The sequence below is a fragment of the Myotis yumanensis genome, unplaced genomic scaffold, assembly GCF_028538775.1.
Source record: "Myotis yumanensis isolate MYYU_CA2020_CCGP unplaced genomic scaffold, mMyoYum1.0.hap1 SCAF_3, whole genome shotgun sequence".
NCBI classification, from domain to species: domain Eukaryota; kingdom Metazoa; phylum Chordata; class Mammalia; order Chiroptera; family Vespertilionidae; genus Myotis; species Myotis yumanensis.
The window spans coordinates 137,177,739-137,200,913 of record NW_027223754.1 but is presented as its reverse complement, the minus strand read 5'-3'; the positions used below and the strand labels follow the sequence as shown (position 1 = coordinate 137,200,913).

At 41.7% G+C, this 23,175-nt stretch overlaps 1 protein-coding gene across 2 annotated transcripts in view; it reads left to right on the top strand.

Annotated features, from left to right (window-relative positions):
- The window catches only part of ACSS3 (acyl-CoA synthetase short chain family member 3), a 160,059-nt gene that overhangs the window by 20,836 nt on the left and 116,048 nt on the right, over window positions 1-23,175 (top strand). For both annotated transcript variants that reach the window (XM_070409656.1, XM_070409657.1), the window contains exon 2: window positions 10,557-10,701. In XM_070409656.1, the coding sequence (XP_070265757.1) occupies window positions 10,557-10,701 (145 nt within the window). The remainder of the gene's footprint in view (window positions 1-10,556; window positions 10,702-23,175) is intronic.

Sequence of the window (23,175 nt, the reverse complement as noted above, 5' to 3'; positions counted from 1 at the left end):
CTCATACGAGTTTATCTTAGGTTACCTGGGAGATTTGCTCCATGCCATCCATCCTCACTCAAGGATACCAGCTGAGAGTTACCACTTGGACTGTCACTCGTTCTTGTGACCGAAAGAAAGAAGGAACTGTAGTAAACATACATTGGACCTTAAAAACTTCCTTGATTATTTCTGAGGCCATAGCAGACTTCATGGCCATACCTCATTTTAAGTGGGTGTGAAAGGGCAGTCTTGTAAGTGGCTAGAATGAGGGCAACCAAAATCATAGTGGACAGTAGGAACGACAATGACAGATTTATAGCAAATCAATGTGATTTGAAGGTTCTATGTAGCCATTTATTATGACTGCTCAGCTGCCTGAGGTTGATTTTGATGACAAAAGTAAATAAAAAGAAGGAGCAAAAATTTTTATGACCCAATTTTTAGTTTCTTAAACCCAAGTTTAGATGTTGTCATAAGAAATGATCCTTTTTACTAGATGAAGTTGAAAAGAGATGCTTTTATTTCATTAAAACATTTTTTATTAATGCTCATTTTACTGATTATAAAGTTGATGATTCAGTAAAACCAAAGTCAAGCAATCTTGACTGTTTTAATTTATATTTTTATTGAAATGTATTTAAATAACCCATTCAATATATAAATACATGTTCATAAAAATTAACACAAAAGTATCTATATATATAAAGAGCCAGGGGCTGTCACATCTGAAACAACTGAACGGATGACCAAACAGGCTGAGTGGGGCGACCAGGCCAGCAGGGGGTTAGTGAGGGACAACCAAATGACTGAACACCAGGCTGTGTGGGGCCACCAGGCCGGCAGGGGGGTTAATGAGGGATGACCAAATGACTGAGCAGCAGGCGGCGTGGGGCGACCAGACCAGTAGGGCGGGAAGTGAAGGGCAACCAGGCCAGCAGGGGTGCAGTGAGGGGTGACCAGGCCAGTAGGGGGGATTTGGGGGTGACCAGGCTGGTGGGGAGGCAGTGAGGGGAGACCAGGCCGGTGGGGAGAGGCACTTGGGGCAACCAGGTTGGCAGGTAGAGTCAGTGAGGGTCGACCAGGCTGGCGGGGGGGGGGGGGGCAGTTAGTGTCGACCAGGCTGGCAGAGGGGGGCTGTTGGGGGTGACCAGGTTGGCAGGCAGTAAGTGGCGACCATGCTGGTGGTAGGGGCATTAGAGGCGATCAGGTTGGCAGGCAGAGGCGGTTACGGGTGGTCAGGCTGGCAGGGTGCCAGTTAGGGGTGATCAGGCAGCCAGGCAGGTGAGCAGTTAGGAGCCAGCTGTCCTGGATTGTGAGAGGGATGTCCGACTGCCGGTTAAGGCCCGATCCTGGGGGTCTGGTCTAAACCAGCAGTTGGACAAAATTTGAATATAAAAAAAAGAACATTATAGAGGTTCGTGGAAAAAGAATCTTTGGAAAGGAATTTATGCAAGGCCAAGCTCATTAAGATTGAAATAAATTTATTTAAATATCAAAAGTACACTGATACAAAATTAGAATTGGTCTTCTCTCTGTTGAAAGGTTAAAGTTTTGTTGGACTTTTCGTCTGCTTTTGAAAACAAATGGAATGTTTCATTATCTTTTAAGTTGCTGACCTAAAAAACAAAGGTGTGTTTTATCAGAATAATTTCTGTGCTTCATGGTATCTCTAGCATCAGTCTTTGATTATTTTAGTAAACATAGTCTCCTCAATATTAAAGGACCTAAGTTTTGCTAACAATTGTGTAATCTCCTGTATTTACCTTTGAAATCTTTTGTCACTTTGGTTGAGTAAATGATTAGATACGGGTTCATAATGATCTGTGACCCTACTTAGCCAAGTGTCATACCATTTCATATTTTTGACAAACTTCCCAAATCAAATTTTAGATCAAGTCCTCTTGACTTTTAGCTAACTTTGGGATTTTTAAGAAGCTCCCTAGAACAGTGGCTGGCAAACTGCGGCTCCCGAGCCACATGCGGCTCTTTGGCCCCTTGAGTGTGGCTCTTCCACAAAATACCACGTGCGGGCGCACATGTACAGTGCAATTGAAACTTCATGGCCCATGTGCAGAAGTCGGTATTTTGTGGAAGAGCCACACTCAAGGGGCCAAAGAGCCACATGTGGCTTGAGAGCTGCAGTTTGCCGACCACTGCCCTAGAACATTCCAAAAGGTTTGTTCCTTCTCCTTATAGAAGAAAGATAATAAACTAGTTAGGCTTACTTGATATATTAGATTACATGACATTGTCAAATAAATGATGACTCACCTTACTAGGTTATATTGCATGGCTGAGTATTATTAATATATTAATGTATTCCCAACATTATATAACAAGGGAAAGGAAAATTTTCTCCTTGCCCCTCTTGAGTTAATATGGCTGGATTAATAAAATTGACTTAAAACAGATTAAAAAGAGAAAAGTCAATTTAATTTTGTGCATACAGGAGATGTTAATTAATGCTCAGAGAGTGACCAAAAAGCAGTTAGCTTTTATATCTTTTTACCCAAAGGAACAAAAATTTGTGGGCATTTGAGAGGACAAAAACAAACACACACACACACACACACACACACAAAAGCTACATACAAAAAAAAAGACCCACTTAAGTTTAAGTGCTCATTTGTGAGGAATATAAGCAAAGGTTGGGCTTGAGTAGTAAATTACTAAAAAACAAAAGAAAGAAAGTAGCAAGATATGTTTATACTAGAGGCCCGTTGCAGGAAGATTCCTGCAAGAATAGGGCTTTGCTCCCTTCTCTGCGGCTCCTGCCCCCCCCTTCTCTGCCACTCGTACCCAGCTTTTCTCTGCCGCTCCTACCCCGCCAGTCTCTGCCGCTTCTCTCCCGTCTGTCTCCGCTACCTCAGATCCGTTGCTTGGTTTCCTTCTATGGTGTCTTCAGTCTTCGCTCCCAGCCGATATATGCAAATTAGCAGCCATCTTTGTTGGCGGTTAATTTGCATATCGCTCTGATTAGTCAATGGTGGGTGTAGCGAAGGTACGGTCAATTTGCATCTTTGTCTATTATTAGACTAGAGGCCCGGTGCACGAAATTCGTGCACTGGGGATGGGTAGGGGGTCCCTTAGCCCAGCATGTGCCCTCTTGCAGTCCGGGACCCCTCCCTTGTTACTGCCCACCTGCTTGCTGCTTCCTACGGCTTGGCTTGCTGCTCCTTAGTTCTGCCATGAAGGCCTTGGGTCTGCTGGGTGCCAGGCCTGCGGGTTTGTGTCTCTGATACCCCCAGCAGCCCCAGCACCAAGGTGGCGGACCTTGGGGCTGCTGGGTACAGGCCCCCCATTGCATGTTTGTGTCTTCTATCAGGCCCCCAGCAGCCCCAGCAGCCCCAGCACCACCTAAATAACTTAAGGGAAACTTTATTTAGTCTTCTTTTTAAAGCAGTCTAGTTTAAAAATGAGTTGCAGTTAAGACAGAACAAAGAACATGGTACCTAAGAGTGAGATAGACTGACAGATGAGAGGCTGGGCACTGGTCAGGGGCTTACATGCCAACTGTTCTCCACCTGAGAAATGATGTAAAATCGGTTTCTTTAGTTTTCTGCTTAATGGTCTTCTCCAGCACTGAGGTCAGAGGAGCCGCCTTCCAGCCCGTAGGCTGCTTCTCAGAGTCGAAATTTTCGCCATAGGCCTCTGCCTAGGACAGGACCTCTGCACCCCCAGGGTGCATAAACACACAGGGCTTCCATCAGGCTTCGCTGATCCCAGGGCCGGAGGCCTCTTGGCTCCGCTGATCCCGGGGCCGGGAGGCCTCTCGGCTCCGCTGATCCGGGGTGCGGGAGGCCTCTCGGCTCCGCTGATCCCGGGCGGGAGGCCTCTCGGCTCTGTTGATCCCGGCCGGGAGGCCTCTCGGCTCCACTGATCCGGGGCCGGGAGGCCTCTTGGCTCCAATCCCGGGGCGGGAGGCCTCTCGGCTCCGCTGATCCGGGGTGCGGGAGGCCTCTCGGCTCCACTGATCCCAGGCGGGAGGCCTCTCGGCTCCGCTGATCCCGGGCCGGGAGGCCTCTCGGCTCCGCTGATCCAGGGGCTGGAGGTCTCTCGGTTCCGTTGATTCCGGGGCCGGGAGGCCTCTCGGCTCCGTTGATTCCGGGGCCGGGAGGCCTCTCGGCTCCGTTGATCCAGGGGCCGGAGGCCTCTCGGTTCCGTTGATTCCGGGGCCGGGAGGCCTCTCGGCTCCACTGATCCAGGGGCCGGAGGCCTCTCGGTTCCGTTGATTCCAGGGCCGGGAGGCCTCTCGGCTCCGCTGATCCTGGCCTGGCTGCCGCCACCATCTTGGCTGACAGTTAATTTGCATATACTCACTGATTATCCAATGAAAAGGGTAGCGTTCGTACGCCAATTACCATGTTTCTCTTTTATTAGTGTAGATAGGATAGGCCTCTCAGCCTTCACTTCTCTGACTCTGGTGATATGGATATTTCTTTCAGTCTCCAGGTGAAGGGAAAGCACCTTTTATAGGGGAGATGTATTTCTTGCTTCCAGGAGACAAAGGATGGTTAAGGTGTCCTTATATTTGCTGCTTTTCAATTAACTTTGATTCTAAATAATCATTATGCCAATGTGCTTGCTTTATGCCTCAACTTTCCTAAATTCTGATGTGACTTGATATAATATCAGTCATAATTCCAATTATCTCTCATAATGGGTATATTACAGAAATCACAAAATCTTTTTGCTCAATTTAATTTTGAAAAATATATACTTTTATTGATTTTAAAGAGGAAGGGAGAAGAATAGAAAGATAGAAGCATCAGTGAGAGAGAAACATCAATAGGCTGCCTCCTGCATGCCATCTCCTGGGGATGGAGCCTGAAACATAGGCATGTGCCCTGGTTGGGAATCCAGCTGTGACCTCCTGGTTCATGCCCTGATGGTCAACCACTGAGCCACATAAACCGGTCTACTCTGTCAATTTATTTGTGATAAACACTCATTTATCTTTAAAAATGGGCATTTTTAAGTTTTGTCATTTATAGACAGTTACTATTTTACTTTGATGCTTCATCTTTAGAGAAATTCATTGGAAAGGACTGACAAATACTTTAGAACACAAGTCTCTGATAACGTTCAGGTCATACCACTGAATTGCATTTAAGGAAACTTTTTCTTTTAAGCTATCTGTGACTTAAAAACAGTTTGGTAAAGTATATCTTTGTGAACAAAAGTGAAACAGTAACTTTTCACTCTACCTTATCCCTCTGGATTTCAGAAACTCAATTAGTATTCTTATTTCAATAGCAATGCTGTTATTTGAATGAATTCAGTAAGCATCTGCTCTCTTTGTAGACAGGCTACTGCCTTGTCTTTAGCTGAGATTCTAATACAGAAAAGTATCTCTGTTATAGGGGAACCCCTCTTGAACTTCATAATGACCGGGGAACTCATTTCACCAGTGAGGTGATTCAACAGGTCTATGATGTGTGGCTGGCTCTACAACAGTTGCACTGTGCCTACTCCCTTCAGACCCTTACTTCAGTCAATTTCATTATCATAACTCCATTATCTGTGTCCCATTAGGATTTATTTTCACTTGTACTTGGCAGAAAAATCTATGGTGGAGTTGCTTAAATTCTTACCTACTGGGAAGTTACTGCACAGTTGGGTTACTGGTTACATCTATTTCATTATGTAGTCAATCAGAGACTCAGGATTGGTCATCACATTTAAGTTTACATCACAGAACAAAATGAGAATTGCCAGGTGATGTCTCTGATAATGAAGAAATAAGATTCTTGAGAATTTTATTTCAATGGTGGTGGTATATTGGCATAATTGAATAAACGGACAAAAATTTGCCTAAAACATTAGGACTTTAGGGGATATTGCTGAATCTATCGCCAAAGCCATGGCTGCTCTAGAAATATCTTTAAATTTACTTTCTCAAGTTGTTGCACATAACTGTATTGCTTTTGACTATATTCTAGCAAAATAAGGTGGTGATGTCTGTGTCACTACCTGTGTGCTTGAATAAATTCTTGAGGATAGATTGAAACACAATTGCACAAAATCAGAGAATAAGTCTGGTTATAGGTGCCTCTAGAAAGCTTTTGGGTTTTTGACCTGTTTAAAAAGGATAGCTTCATGGTTTAGAATTATTCTACTATTTAGAATTCGTGTCCTGTTTTTAATTTTAAGAATAATTGCTATTATTAAACTTACTAGAGGCCTGATGCACAAAGATTCATGCAAGAATAGGCCTTCCTTTCCCTGGCTGCTGGCACCGCCTTCACTCAGGCCGGAGCCGCCTTTCTGCCTTCATTCCAGCCTGGAGCCACCTTTCTGCCTTCCCACACTGCCCAGAGGCCCGGAGCAGGCTTTCTGCTTTCGTTCCTCTGCCTTCCCACGCTGCCCAGAGGCCCACAGCAGCTGGGATGGTGTGGAACGCCCCAGGCTGCTTGGCTTCTGCATATGCAATTTAACTTGCCATCTTTGTTGGCTTAATTTGCATACTCACTCCTGACTGGCTGGTGGGTGTTGTGAAGGTATGGTCAATTTGCATCTTTCTATTTTATTAGTGTAGATATCTACTATCTTTCACAATGCTATAAGAACTTCACAAGAATAATGACAACACAAAATTTTGAACTGATTTTTAATCCACATAAAATCTTAGATGGACAATTAAAAGACAAGATTGAAAATGATTTGACTACCTTATGCTGAATTTTGCTAACTTGTATTTCATAGAACTGGATGGCAAGCCTTCCTCAGTTTGGCACTGCTATTGCTCAAATGTGGTCTAAAGGCTCTGAAGAAAACCAGTTTCTCTCCTACATGAATATGACATACCAGATATGAACATTTCTGGTGACAGGAGATCACAATATGAACATATGAGGAAATTGAGAAAATCCACTCCAATGGTTAATCTGTGATCCTTTTGAAAAAAATACCTTGATCAGAAGGGGGAAATGTGAAAGTTGACATAAGTGAAGCCATTTTAAAATGGAGCCGGAGCAGCCATTACAGAGGAACTCTCTTGTATGTCCTGATTTCTGAACCTTTGAATGGGGCCAAACCACCCACATTCCATGTCGGCAAGAGTGAGAATTTTTTGTTGACAGGACTGACAAAGGTGAAATTTTACCTAGTGACAATTTTACTTGACCAATCAATGAAGTACAAATCTAGCTTTGTTAGTACCAATGAACTCCTTTAAAACCAACTTAACCTCATCTTTCTTTCTTTCTTTTTTTCATACAAAAACATGATTCCCTCTTCTGTAATCTGGACACTCTTTGGATTTCTATCTAAATCTGTTTACCCTGAAAATTGCCATTCTTGGATTCCCAAATAAATACTTTTGTGTCTTGAACTGGTTCTTGAATTTTAGGCTGACAGAATGGGTTATGGGCTGGAGGCTGGCTGAAAATGATTATAATTGGACATATTTTTTCAAGTATAAATGTCCAGAAGGCTATAGGTTATAGTGTATGGAACTCAGAAAGGGGATCAGTGTTAAAGATCGAGGTTGAAACCATAGGAGTGTAGATATCCCTTAGAGAATGTATATGGAGTGAGTAAAGGGATGGATATAGAATGTTAAAGCTTACTGCCATTTAAAAATTTGGCAAAGGAAGAATATTCCATGAAATATATTGTTGTTTTGCAAACTGACCCCTACCCCCACATACACACACAAAGGCAGGCCATTCCAGACTGTTAGGTTGTAGGTTTAATAAGCAAGAGAACTTATATACCAGGCTTGTCTTGGATAGCTGCAAGATACGTAGATCTTCACATCCACCCACAAGGATCTTAAATGATTATATTGAGGCCTTAACTGGGTTCAGTCATATATTCAGTCCAGATGGTCTCAACAACACCTTACTTCCTCAGGTTATTTCTTTGAAAAGGCTGCTAGTTTGGGAATGAATGTGGAACCACCAATAGTCTGGGTCGAGCTCAAGGGTCTTATCCTCTTGATGACCTCCTCCAAAATATATTGAGAAGGAACAAGAAAAGAGATAGTAGATAAAGTGAATTTTCCATGAGTATTTGGAATTGAGAGGCCCCTTTTTTTGTGATATGTCATAAACATGACTAAATATTGAGCACAAAAGTTGGTAGAGAAGATGCTGTAGATAAAGGGAAAAAGAATAATGACATCAAGACATGTTCCAGCAAGTCAATCTTCCATGTGCCTAAAGTGTATTTTCAGAAACAAAAGCAAAAATAACAACAAAATACATAAATATCTTGTAGGGAATTTTTATAAAACATCTCTTCTTATTTTTGCCACAGATGTTGAGTAAACTTTACCTTTTGTTTTGGTGTATTCGTGAATTATGGCTGCAATTATGCTGCATATCAAATAACCATAAAAATCTCCAAATCATGAAATGCTCAGCAGTTATTGCTAGTGTCTGTAGGTTGTCATGGGATTAGCTGATCTAGGATGTGTGTAACTGGAAACATTGCTCCAAGACATGTATCTGGCTAGATTGGGCTTCTTACTTCTTTCGGGCTCTGTTCCCACCTGCAAATATTCATTCTGGCTGAGGAAGAGGCAGTGGTAATACCTGGAGGCTTTCAGGCCTCTACTTGTATTGTGTCTGATGATTAACCAAGACAAGTCACATGGATGAGCCCAAAACCAAGGGAGTTGTTCTTCACGTCAGGAAGTGGGGAGAGGGAAAGACAATAAACAATGAAATTATATATATATATATATATATATATATATATATATATATATATACTAGATGCCCAGTGCACAAAATTCATGCGGGGGGGGGGGGGGCCTTCAGCCTGGCCTGTACCCTCTCCAATCCAGGACCTCTTGGGGAATGTCTGACTGGGATCAGGCATAAACCAGCAGTCAGACATTCCTCTCCCAATCCGGGACTGCTGGCTCCTAACCACTCATCTGCCTGCCTGCCTGATGCCCCTAACTGCCCTTCCCTGCCAGCCTGGTCACCCCTAACTGCCCTCCCTGCTGGCCTGGTTGCCCCTAATTGCCCTCCCCTGCCAGCCTGGTCATCCCTAACTGCCCTCCCTGCTGGCTTGGTTGCCCCTAACTGCTCTCCCCTGCCAGCCTGATTGCCCCAATCACCTCTGCCTTGGCCCCCTCCACTGTGGCTTTGTCTGGAAGGCTGTCCAGTCTAATTAGCATATTACCCTTTTATTAGTATATATTAATACAGATATTAATTTTATTATATCTCACCTGAAGGTATTTTTTCCATTGATGCTTAGAGAGAGATAGAAACATCAATGTGAGAGAGACACATTGATTGGTTGCCTCCCACACACTCCCCAACCTGGGCAGGGATCAGCTTGCAACCGAGGTACACACCCTTGGCTGGAATTGAATCTGTAATCCTTCAGTCCAAGGGCCTGAGTTCTAATCACTGAGCAAACTGGCTAGGTCAATATTTTTGAACAAGTATTAAAGCTCTCACACTTGGTAATTCAGAGTGATTATATTAACCACTTCCTGTGCTATGCTGTAAGGTAGTCAAATTCAGTATTATTGAAGTATTTATCATTGTTTGATTGTGATGAAATGATCCCTCCTGCTGCTGCGTTCTGAATCTGCTCCTTCGTAATGCTGCCACTGTATCTATAGCTATTCTTAATTTCTGCTTAATTTCACAAAAGGCACTTTGAGTGAAGACTTGAAGGTGAAACTCAGCTATTTAACAGGACTTTTTCTTGTTGCTTCACTATTCCCGCCCCCCCCCCCCCCCCCCGTTATTTGGCATTGTTATAATGTTTGCTAGTCTGACAAATGGAGCATTTTTTGTGCTTGTATTTTTATTTTCATCCCTTCCTCCTCAAAAAGTGGTAAATGATTAGCCTTTTTTAAAAAAATGAGTTGTATTTTCTTATAAAGTATCTTCATCTATACATGATGCCTGTATTTTCATAGGAAGATCAACTATGAGGTGAAAAGTACTTAATTGCAAAAGTTTTTAAAAATTAAAATTTTATGTGCATGCCCATTTTTTATTCAAACGATGAAGCATTTCCAACATGTGGAAAGAGCTCACCTATTTTTTATGCAATTGGAGATATATTTAACTGAAACTAATGTTCTATCTATCTATCTATCTATCTATCTATGTATCTATCTATCTATCTTTCTATCTATGTATCTATCTAAATATCTTTCAAAGAAGACTTGAGTTTTCCAGTAAGTTTGTTTTTTTACAGCCCGTACCCAGTCTTCAGTCATACATCTACCATTTGTTCCCTCAGCCTATTGTGTCTGTGCTGCACTTATATACAATTCCTTTCAACCACGTAGATTATTTTATTGCTCTATACTCTAGTTTCATTCTAAGCAATACAACCCACAAAGACATCACCTAGAAGTGCGAGGTACTTTTTTAGTGCACATCAAAATAAATACACAATCATTAAAATAAAATAAAAATGCCACTCTGTGTCATCTTGCATATCCAGTTTATAGCTATCATTACCTAGCATAACATGCAGAGGGAAGCAGTGTTTTAAGGGCAGCTCTGCCAAACTAGAAATGTACAAAGCTAACTAAGCAACAATATCTTTTGAAAAGAGTCATTTAATTTTACTTTCTAATTATTTTTCAGGTTTGTGGAAGGCATGCTTAACATTTGTTATAATGCCATTGATCGTCACATTGAAAATGGCAAAGGAGATAAGATTGCTATCATCTATGACAGTCCTGTTACAAACACTAAAGCAGCTATTACCTATAAAGAAGTCCTGGAGCAGGTAATATCATACATTTTCTGTATATGTTATTTAGAAGTCATAGGGAAATTATTCAAATAGCTTACAAGATCATTGTATAACCTTTACTTCTCTTAATCCATTGACGTGTTACCATACTTTTCCTTTGATGCACAGTGGACATAGAGATATGTTAACTCTTTTAAAGTGTTTCTATCCCTTAAAGTTCTATTTTACAGAACTGGAAATCCCTAAGAATAGATTTAAATCCTCTCTGGTCTTTGTTTTCCATCTCCATTGCCATCACCTCCATCCAGCTATTCTAATTTTAGCTTTTGTACTATTGAGGCCGTCTCCTAACTTCCTTATTACCAGGTCTGCTCATGTCAGATCTTCACCTAAACTGACACCAGAGATTTTTTTTTCTAAGAAACAACATATTTCTTTACCCCACTTAAAATTTTTTTCCTTAAAGATTACTGTTATTCAGAAAGGAAAATATGGACTGCTGTGATGTATAAGACACATTGGATTCTGATCACAGCATCCCTCATAGTTTTATTTCCCAATATTCGTGGCCATGAACACAACTGTATTTTCACCCTGGGTGTCCTATCACTCCCTCAGGCACTCCTGGCCTTTTACAGCCCTTTGCCTGGGCTCATTTCTTTCCCCTATTGATTCTTTTTCAGTTTTTCCCCACCTGTGTAGTTCTTAGGTGAATCGTGATATTGACAGATGAGTTTTGAGACTTTCTTTGAACATTAGGATAGAAATGAGGTTTCAGAGGCAATCATAACAGTGTCTGGGTATTGTGGACTGGGGGAGAGTTATTTTAGCTCTGTGGGGCATTTATATCTGATTTAAAGGGAAATAGTAGTGTAGGGCAGGGTATCTCAATCTTGACACTATTGACATTTTAAACCAGAGAATTCTTTGTTGTGGGTGCTGTTTTGTACATTGTAGGATGTTTAGTACCCCATTTTCTACTCATTAGATGTCAGCAGCACCCCTCCCGCCCACTGTGATGGTCATAAAGGACTCCAAATGCTGCTAAATGTCCCCTGGGTGTCAAAATTACCGCTAGCTAACAACCACTGGTTGAATAGTCTGTCGTGCCAGGGTTTTCAAGCAATTTGCTTTTAAATTAAGGCTTTTTGAATAACATTTTCTTCTTTTGCTTTTTTTAAACCTATTTAGGGCTTCCATTCAGTTTTTAGAAAGTTTGCTCAACTTTCTCTGACTCTGAAATTATATCCTTTTGCGTCCACAATGTTCCTGTTTAGCCTTCTAAGAGAATTCAAGAAAGGCAACTGAGACAAAACAATGAACTCCCCATCCTGACTTGTCGCTGTCAAGAGAAAAAACAGAAGCTAGATTTCCTCAGACTGGGTGACAATCCCAGCTTCAGCTGATTTAAACAGTGAGAGATTTATGAAAAGGAAAGAACCAGACTCAGAAAAATGGCACATCGCAAGGTAGAAGAGGCAGCAGTGGAGAGTTAAAGAGGGCCCACAGATTGTCTAAAAATTAGAGTTGCTGACTTGAATCAGTTTCCTTGTAGATTGACAGAGTTGGAATTGGGGCCCTGCCTCCTAGTACTTATACTTGGGGAATTCCAATCTGATAAAAAGTAGATAGCCCATGACAGAACAAACAAAATAGTTCTGTAAATATACTATTGGTTACTTTAGATTGGTCTGTAAGCTGGAACTGTGTATTTTCAGAATAAATTATACAGAGACAGAGCTTCTCTTAGGGCTGAGGAGGATATGCACGCCAAATGAATGACTTTGTTATCCATTTGAGGCTCTGCCTTAATAATTCAGCATCAGTTTCTTGATAACCTATTAATTCCATATTTTATTTTAGGTTTGCATTTTTAACTTATAGAGAAGGTTTATTCTTTGATTCAAAACTTACTCCTCTTTAGGCATATTGTCACACTCCCATTTTATATTATTAGGCCTTATATACTAGTAAATTTTAATTGGTATACAGATTATGAATCTAATTTACATATTAGAAAAATGTTATCTATATCAACATATTATATTTGATACATAGCCAAACATCAGAGTCAAAGAAAAAGCTTCAGAGAAACCTAAAAACAGAAGAGTTAAATAATGATTGTTGCTCTTCTCATTTTGTTTTCTTTTTAACCAATTACATACATATATATGATAAATACATGTCCACATTTGACTTAGAAGCTGTTTTGCTTACTCATCTTGATTTTCCAATATTAAATGTAGCTTCAGTTCCTTTTGAGGTTTGTACTGGTTTATTGGTTTCAGTTCAGCACTTAAAAGGTCTGCTTCTGTCCCCTGCTGACAGCCTGAGTCCCCAGGCTTTGCTTCTCCAAAGAACTGAAGGAGGACCTGCTCGGAAAGAGGGACACATTGTGCTGCACTTTGATTACTAGCTCCTGGTTGCCTGTGGCCTTTATTTTATTAAGTAGAGAAGATGGAGAAGGATTTAATGGGTAATGCCATTGCAAACAAACAAAAAGAAGTGTCTTTGCACTCTACTTGTTTTAATCTCCCCTCTCATTTCTACTGGGAGCTTCTGGCAAGGTAAAACTGCACCTAGTATTTCTTATTTAATTAGTGAACCAACTAGTTGAAGGCTAAATTGGTTCAGAGACATGAAGGAACTGGAGATTTTACAGAATGATTCAGAATTAGAGCTTTTTCCAAAATCGCCATCTTTATGTAGATCTGATAACGTAAATAACTCTTTAAGTTTTCTATAGAGAGATTTGAGCCTGGTTTAAGATCCAGCATTCATTCAACAAATATTTATTTTATATGCCAAACCCTGTTAGGAGCATAAGATACCAGGCAAATGGACCCATCCCTTATTTTCAAGGGGTTACAATAGCCTGTAAACACAGTAAAGAATATGATGGGGGTAATGTTATATTCTGTGGAAACACATGGGAAAACCCTCAGCTCAGCCAGGAGTTCATGATGTTGGCGGTGGCAAGAACAGCACCAGGTGTGAGACCAGAGGGGTAAGACAGGACCTGGGTTCAGCATCCTCAGTACTTAAATTCTGGCTAAGAAAGAATTCAGAGCCAAGACCCAAACTATAAAAGAACATTTATTTAGAATATCACATAGGTGGAAGAAATGAGTGGTAGGAGAAATGGGCTCAGGAAACAAATTACAGAGGTAAAAGAAGGGACCTTGGAGCTTAGGAGAGAGGAAGGTAAAGGTAACGTGCCTGGGGGGAATAGGAGGGGGATAAAGCGGGGGTGGGGGAGCTCCTGGGAGGAAAGAGTGTACTAGGTCCTCTGTCCTAAGGGTTTTAAGGGTGGAGATTTTAGGGGTGATCCCGGGAGAGGATCTCAATAGAATATTCAGCAGCTTTCCAGGTGTGTCCTTCAGGATCTGGGTCTCCGCTGATTGGTCAGCACCCGGGCAGAAGGGGTCATTATTCATTACAGCTGGTCCTGACCTTAGCCATGGAGTCCCTTGTCTGGTTCTGTTGCTTTTCTGGGTCTGTAGCTGAAACACAACTGAGGCCTAGATGTTATTTCTAGGGAAGAAAGGTCAGGGGGTCTAAACCGAATGAACAGTGATATGAAAGATCAGAGGATCCAAACCCCATGACCAGCAATATGCTAGGGGAGAGAAGGTTACCCTGGGAGTGACGTTCTTGTTTTTCCAGTTTTGTCCTGGAAAAACTGGCACCCAGGGCTTTCTGTCCTGTCAACCTTCTGTCCCTGGCCCATCACCCGTGCTCAGCTTATGTGTAACTGCCTACCACAATAGGCCACAAGAAGGCTTTCTGGAAGAGTCAATACCTAACATTAGCACAGGGGACCAAAAGTGGGAAGGGAAAACGGGGGAGAAGTTCTTGCAGCTGAAGGAACAGGACATACAGGGGTACTCAGGGAAGAGAGAGCCTGGTGCCCACAGTGGATTTGGTAAAGTGCAGCACAAGCGATTTTAGGGAGCGAGGAGGCTGGAGTGAGGCAGACTGGAGGACTGAGAGTGCCACACTCTGTCTTTGTACTTTATCCTGAAGGCAGTGGAGAGAAGAGAACAAAATCCAACTCTGTGACCTGTGGTTCATTGTGATCTGGCTCCTGTGAACTACTCCTGTGGCCACCACGCTGTCCTGCACTCCCCAGCTGCCTGCCTCCTACAGCCAGCTCTCCTGGCCTGCTTCATGCCCCCTGAGAGCCTTTGTTCCTCCCTGCCATCTGCTGGAAGTAGTTGAGTGTTGTTTTCTCTTGTAGGATGTAAGTTGCATGAAGGCAGGGATTTTTGTTTTGTTTACAGGAACAGTGCTTGGTACATAGTAAATATTTGTTGAATGAAGAAGGAATGGATGAATGAAATACCATTTGAGATTTCTAAGTGACTCTAATTTCCTTTATTGCAGAAAATTCTTATCTTTAAATTGCATCAGTAATAGAACTTGATCTTTCCAAGTAAATTCTAACTTCTTAATATCTGTAAAAGATTTTAGCTTTTTTTATATTTGGCTTGGCAGTTAAGGATGAATATTTCCTCTTTGAATTTCCCACCTACACAACTCAGATCTGCATTCCAGGAGATGGGTATATGTTTGTTGTGTCCTCTGTTCAAATTAGTAGCTATATCAAATCTCAGTGAAATAAAAGGTGTGCGTATGTGAAAGTTTCTTTGTATGTGTTTGCATATATCATATACAGTGTTTATCATTTTTAGAAATTCCTACGTTGAATTTAATTTGTTCAACTCTGATTTTATTTCAAATTTACCTTTGTCTCTGGTAAATTTGTTTTATTTATAGCAATATAATTATACATTTTTTATACATTTATTCACTAAAGGAGAACACAATCTCCTAAAGGGCATTCGAGAATTTTTTTTAAATATATGTATGCAGGAGAATTTGATGAAGCCCAGTGTGTGCTAAATTTTCCTGATTTAATTTAAACTGAAAGTGTCTGCTATCTCTACTAAAAGTAATTTGGGAAATATAATTACAGCAGTGGTTCAATTATGAAGGTTGAATAATTTAGAGGAGACAACTACTCTGAAATCTAGGGTCATGTCTCATGAGAAGTCCTCCTTCCAATCTCTGCCCTTTGGGATGCTCTCTTCAAAGTGTGGATCCCACTGTCTCAGAAATATGTCAGGGTGAGGTAATATGATATCCTTTTGTCTGTCACATCATCAGTACTTCCTCAAGTAAAAACCTAAAACACAAAATCCAGACAATGCAGAAAATCAGTCCTGCCAGTGGTTGCCTTGTTGAGGGGAAAGGATACAACAGTGCCCATTACCAGTTTCCTTTCCTTAAACTTCCTAAAAAAGCAATAACAGCTTCATTTGTGTAACTGTCAGCTCCACTGAAAACTATCTCTGTAAGGTAAATCACCCTTTGCATTCTTGGTAAATAGGTGGGTGATGCTAGTATAAGACTGAACTCTTAGAGTGTTTAATGTATGATTTTTCCTAGCATGTAATTTGTAAAAACCTTTTATTGAAATGTAACATACATTCAGATTAGTGCATAGATTATAGCGGCAAAGCTTATTAGATTTTCACAAATAAAACATGGGCATGCAAGGAGATCTGTCATATAACCAGAAAGAATATTCCCAGTCCCTTAGAAGCCCTTATCAGGCGTCCCCTTAGTCATTCTCCCCTCCCACCCTCACATGATTATATCCAGACATTAAAAGTCCACCTATGATGAGGTTATCCTGTTTTGAACTTTGAATCTATCTATTATCTATCTATCTATCATCTATCTATCTATCTATCTATCTATCTATCTATCTATCTATCATCTATAAAAGGCTAATATGCAAAGTGTCCCCTTGGGAGTTTGACCAGGGGCCAGGAGTTTGATCACTCACTATGAAGGGCACTAACCACCAGGGGGCGGCATGGAACATGGCTGGCGGACCGCTGAGGGAGTGAGGGAAACAGGAGTGGGGGGGATCCGCACAGTGGTGGTGCACGGGTGGTGAGGGAAGGAGGAGGCCAGGAGGCAGGGAGGCAGTGAACCTGATCAGCTCTGATAGCTGGCCAGGCCTAGGGACCCTACCCGTGCACGAATTTGATCATTTGGGTAGTGACTAGTTTTAGGCTATTATAAATGCTGCTGCTGTATATATATTTGTGCACCGATTTTTGTGGCAAAATGTATGCATTTGTTTGGGACTGTTTTCAAGAGTGAGGTGGCTGGTTGATGGAATGTGTATGTGTTCAGTTTGAGTAAATAATGTCAAACAGTCTTCCAGAGTGGTTGTACCAATGTATATCCCATTTCTGGTATATGAGCATGCTGGTTGTCACACTTAGCATTGAGAATCCCAAGTCTTAATTTTGGCCTTTCTGATGAATGTGTAGTGATATTGCATTATGTTATTATTAGAGGCCTGGTGCACAAATTCATGCACCAATGGGGTTCCTCGGCCTGGCCAGCTCTCCGACATCCCCTGAGGGGTCTCAGATTGCGAGAGGGAGCAGGCCAGGTCAAGGGACCCCATCGGTGCATGATCAGGGCCAGGGAGGGATGCAGGAGGTTGGCCAGCCAGGGAGGGACTGTGGGGAGGGCTCCAGGGCATGTCTGGCCCCTCTCGCTCAGTTCTGATCGCCGGACCCCAGGAGCAAGCTAACCTACTGATCAGAGCGTCTGCCCCTTGTTGGTCAGTGCACGTCATAGCAAGTGATTGAGCGGCCTTAGCATATTATTAGCATATTTTGCTTTGATTGGTTGAATGGACGACCAGACACTTAGTATATTAGGTTTTATTATATAGGATTTGTTAAAGAATATTTTACTGATTTTTAGAGAGAGAGGGAGGAAGGGAGAGGGAGAGGAAGAGAGAAACACCAGTGCGAGAGCTAACATCCATCTGTTGTCTCCTGCATGCCGCCTACATGGGATAGAGCAGTGATGGCGAACCTATGACATGTGTGTCAGAGGTGACACGCGAACTCATTTTTTCGGTTGATTTTTCTTTGTTAAATGGAATTTAAATATATAAAATAAATATCAAAAATATAAATCTTTGTTTTACTATGGTTGCAAATATCAAAACATTTCTATATGTGACACGGCACCAGTGTTAAGTTAGGATTTTTCAAAATGCTGACACGCCGAGCTCAAAAGGTTCACCATCACTGGGATAGAGCCTGCAACCAGGGCCCCTGACTAAGAGTCAAACCAGCAACCCCTGGTGCACTGAACTGTGCTCAGTCAACTGAGCCACACTAGCCAGGGCTGCATTGTGGCTTTAAGTTGCCTTTCCCTAATGTCTAGTGAACTTGAGCTCCTTTCCCTGTGCTTCTTGGCCATTTTTGTTGCACTTTTCTCAAAAGCCCATTCAGATATTTTGACTATTTATTCTTCTATAGAATTATTACCATGTTAGCAAGCCACGGGGAACCAGGAGATGACTAAGGTCCAGGAGAAAAATGAATAGGCACCACTTAGTTTAAATCCCCTTAACAGTAGCAGCATTTGCTGATCTGTGGGCAATTAAAGGAGAGGATGTGGCTTGTGCCACGTGGGAGCTATTTCATATATGTGTCTTGCCTTGGATCTCTGACTGCACCTACTGGGTTTGAAAAAAGTCTGATTCTGCCCAGCACAGTAGTCACTGTAATGCCCTGCTTGCTCCCCATCTTTTGCAGTGTTTCTCAGGTTGCACCCCAAGGAATGCATAGTTTTCACATAGAATCCTGGGAAAAGTGCTTTAGTTCTCTTTCTTTCAGTTATATTACATAAAACATCTACTTGGGTGATTTTCATCATTTAAAATTGCCTAATAACTGACATAATTTTTTTAAAAAAATTCTTAAATGTTAGGTTGAAGGCTAAGCTGCTAAAACAAAAATACTCAATAGTATAGTGGCTAAAATTTTTTTAAAAAGCATTTCTAATGCAAAAATGATGAGGGCCAGTTTGGCATGACCCAGATAAAATCTTATTGTCCCTTCATTCCCAAGTTCATTGCCTTCATCTTCATCTTTGAAGCTGAGACAAAGGTATGGGTCTCCCAACACTTGTGATGGCAGAGGTGGATGCAAAGAGTCTGACGTGCTGTTTTAAGGCCTGTACTCAGAACTGTCATATATGACCTCCTGGCACATCCCATTTGGCCATTGGCTGCAAGAAAGGCTAGGAAATCTAGAGAAGTTGGACAAAATTTGATGGACAACTAGGAGTTTCTGCCACAACTATTTTTACATTTTTTAAGGCAAAATAAATACCAGGTCTTATATATAAATGAGTGTAACCCATTAATGTCAATATATATTGAGCTCAGGAAAACAACAAGAAGGTAAAAATAAAATCTCAATAGGTAGTGTGCTAGAGATAGAGGAGAAGACATCTTCAGTGATATGTACTCCTCAGACACGTATTGAATGTCTATGATGTGTCATTTCCTGTGGTAGGCAGTGGGGTCAGAAAGATGAATAAGATAATTTCTTCATTTAAGGAGTTCATAGTTGGCGTGGTGAGAAAAAGACAAGACCAGTTCTATATAATAAAACGCTAATATGCAAATTATCCCCTCGGGAGTTCGACCACTCACTATGATGTGTGCTGATCACCAGGAGGCGGCACAGAACGAAGGAAGACCCTAGCCAGCAGCCAGCAGCTGGGGAAGGAAGGCCCCGAACAGCCCTGAATGCCAGCCAGACCTACGGACCCTACCTGTGCACAAATTTTGTGTACCGGGCCTCTAGTTGTATGATAAAATAGCAAGAAAGCTTTGTGCATTCGTAGCACAAAAGAAGAAAGGACCAACCTGGCCCTAGCAGGTCAGAGAAGCCACTGCTGAGGAAGTGATGTATTAGCTAAGTCATGATAGAAAGATAGAAATATGAGCTGCAGACATAGGGGGTCTGCCTACAGGTGTCTCTGAAGGACTGCAGGAGGTGTGTTCATTCAAGAGTTGGAGTTGACATCCTTAATGATGAAGCTGTGCACTCTGAAGACAAAACTGATTGTCTTTTCTGGCCCAAGTTCTTGGCCAGCAAGATGAATTAAAGGGGAAACAAAACAAAAAGATTCTCGAAAGGCAAAGGAGGGAGACAGGCAGTTTTTAAATTCAAAAAGGAGCAGAATAGAAAAAGAAAAAAAATTGTTCCTACAAGTGGAAGTGGGAGAAATTAATAACATTTATTTTCTTATGTATTGACTAGCATGTCTGCACCTGTAATATAGTCAGCAACTTTACGACAGCTGAATGCATAAACACTTTTAGTTCCTGACCTTTGATTATGCATGAAACTGTGAAATAATTTGACTTGACATAATTTTTACAGCAAGTAGAGGATAAAGCTAATTAACATAAATTAAAGACATCGAGTGGCTCGAGTGATGCGAATAAAAATATAAGGATAGAATCACATTTTGAGTGTATGAAACAACAATATTTTATTTTAAACTTTGAAATCAATAAATATGTAGATACGAGAAGTGATGGTGTTAACATTATTTTATTTCATTTGGCAGTTTTATGCTCACATATGTGCATTTGTAATAATTAAGTAAAATAAATTTGAATAAATCAATGGAAGGTTACATTCAATAGAATTATTGTCAAGATTAGAGAACTTGGGTAAATTGATTATTTATTTTCTCATGCCATACTTGATTTAAGATAATTTTGTTTCCATTGCAAAACTGAATTACATTAACTTTATCATATATAGTCTTTATGAGAAATTTGATCTATTTTTATATGTATTTATGATAAAATCTTGGCATATGTGATGAACTATGTTTGCTTTGTTTATTAGTTACTAGAGTATGCATTATATTGGGGAATTTTTCACTTTTAAAAGATGTATGGCTCCTTCTGTTGAGTGATGTTAATGCTATTGGGACAGACCCAGCTATTGCAGTGATCGCGCGTCCTTGACCCTCCAGGGTATTTCACAAGTTCCCTCTGAGCCCTTCGTATATATTGATTGACTTTCAGGATGTATTGACCAACAAAACCATAAAGGTTAACAGGAACATAGCTGAATGCTGGGAAGTGTGGTTGATGCAACCCCGGTAGTTGTCATGTTTTATGTACTGTCTGTAAAAATGCCAGAAGTGTTTGCTTAATTAAAGCTTTGATTAAATAATCAGTGCAGGATTGATGCAAATGGTGCAAGGTTCCTGGTCACATCTTCTGCTTTTTCATATGAGGAAAAACTCAAGGAAACCATATTTTTCTCAAAATTGTGACATGTCCAAATACTGTATAAGGAAAAACATTCTCACATAGTTTTTGTATTGGCTTACGTTATTTTTACTTTAAGTTATAACTAGGCCTTGATATTCTTTTTAAACTCTATACATATACAAAGCCATATCTGACTTATGAACAGGATAAAAGCAAATCTAGAAAGTCAATCTTTGTCAATAAAGTAAAAAATTGACAATATTAATTTCATATAGTGAGTGATGTTTTGCTGGAACTAAATGACTTTTTGAAAGGTGCTTATGGTTCTGAGGCTGCAGCCCAAATCCTTTAAGTTTGGCCACATGTTTCCTGTGATGCCTTAATTCTCTTGTCATAGTGCCAGGGTGTTCCTCAGCATCTAGAAGGGTTCAGGAATCTGGAGAAGGACTGTGAGTAAATTAATAAAGAGACTAGACATGAAATGTAAATTTGGGAGGCATTTTTCGGGGAAGCCAGAAGAGACCAAGCTTCAGTAATCACGTGCTCCCTGAATCTCTGGACCCCTCGCTTTTTATTAACACAAACTGCCCTAAAGCAAAGCAAACACACATATTAAAGGTAAAGTTTGGTAAACAGTAAAATTGTCAGGTTGGGGGAACTGCCCTCGGCTGTTGACAGCAGGCAATAATATATGCAGATTTTTAGGTTTGGGGAGATGCTTTCAGCTATTTCAGCAGCAGGTAATATGATTCAGCCCTGCTGAATATAGAAGCCCATCAACCTTCTGAGGACTTCTTGCATTTATGACCTGCTAGAATTAGGCCCTAGCATCACAGTAGTAGTTATAAAGTCTTTTATTACATAACTAGAAGCCCGGTGCACAAAAATTTGTGCACTCGGGGAGGGGGTCACTCAGCCCGGCCTGTGCCCTCTCGCAGTCTGGGACCCCTCAGGGGATAACCTCCTGCTGGCTAAGGCCTGCTCTCCGGGGGATTGGGCCTAAGCTGGCAATCAGACATCCCTCTGGCAGCCTGGGAGCCCTCGGGGGATGTCCACGTGCCAGAGGGGAGCAGACCTAAGCTGCAGTCGGACATCCTTAGTGCTGCTGAGGAGGCGGGAGAGGCTCGCACCACCACCGCTGTACTGGCAGCCGTCAGCCTGGCTTGTGGCTGAGCAGAGCTCCCCCATGTGGGAGCACACTGACCACCAGAGGGCAGCTCCTGCATTGAGTGTCTGCCCCCTGGTGGTCAGTGTGTGTCATAGTGACCAGTCATTCCCAGTCCTTCTGCTGTTAGGGTCAGTTTGCATATTACCCTTTTACTATATAGGATAGAGGCCTGGTGCACAGGTGGGGGCTGTCTGGTTTGCCCTGAAGGGTGTCCCGGAACAGGGTAGGGGTCCCGCTGGGGTGCCTGGCCAGCCTGGGTGAGGGGCTGATGGCTGTTTGCAGCTGATCACACCCCCTTCAGGGTGGGGTTCCCCACTGGGGTGCCTGGCCAGCCTGGATGAGGTTTGATGGTTGTTTTCAGGCTGGCCACACCCCCTTTAGGGTGGGGGTCCCCACTGGGGTGCCTGGCCAGTCTGAGTGAGGGGCTGAGGCCCATTTTCAGGCTGGCTGGCAACTGAAGCTCCCAGCCTCTCCTTTTTTTCTTTCTTTCTTTTTTATTCTGGGATTTATTTACCTTGTATAATTGAAACTTTGTTGCCATCCTGCTTGCTCCAGCTCGGAGGCCACAGCCTGCTGAAAGCTGGTATCTGGGGTTTGTTTAGCTTCTATAATTGAAACTTAGTTGCTTTCAGAGCTCAGAGCCGGGCCACAGCAGGCGGGGAACCTTGGCTTCCTCCATCACTGGAGCAAACAAGTCTCCTGCTCGCTTCAGCTGTGTGGCTGCCGGCCACCCTCTTTGTTGGCGGTTAATTTGCATATCGCCCTGATTAGCCAATGGGCAGCATAGCTAAGGTACGTTCAATTACCCTTTTTATTTTTTATTAGATAGGATGCACTGTGACATCATCTGGCCTTTATAGGTGATTATGAAAACAAATACAAAAATACAGTGAAATTGTATGTGTGCTCAAATAATCCACAATATGCTGTATTAATTTTTTAAATTGTTGTCAAATGAAAACACAAAGTTACACATTCTCATAGAGAACTCATGGACCCTGAAAATATCTCCATACACCCCAGATTCAGACACACTACATTAAACAATTTATTAGATAAAGTGAAAGAAATCTGGCTTTAATTGACAGCGTGAGTTTTGCTACTTTGAAAAGAATATTCTCCATTAGCTATTTAATGTAGTGTTTATAGCAACTGCACTGTAATTTTTAAAAAATAATAACTGTTTTTCATTTTGTGTGTTTATTAC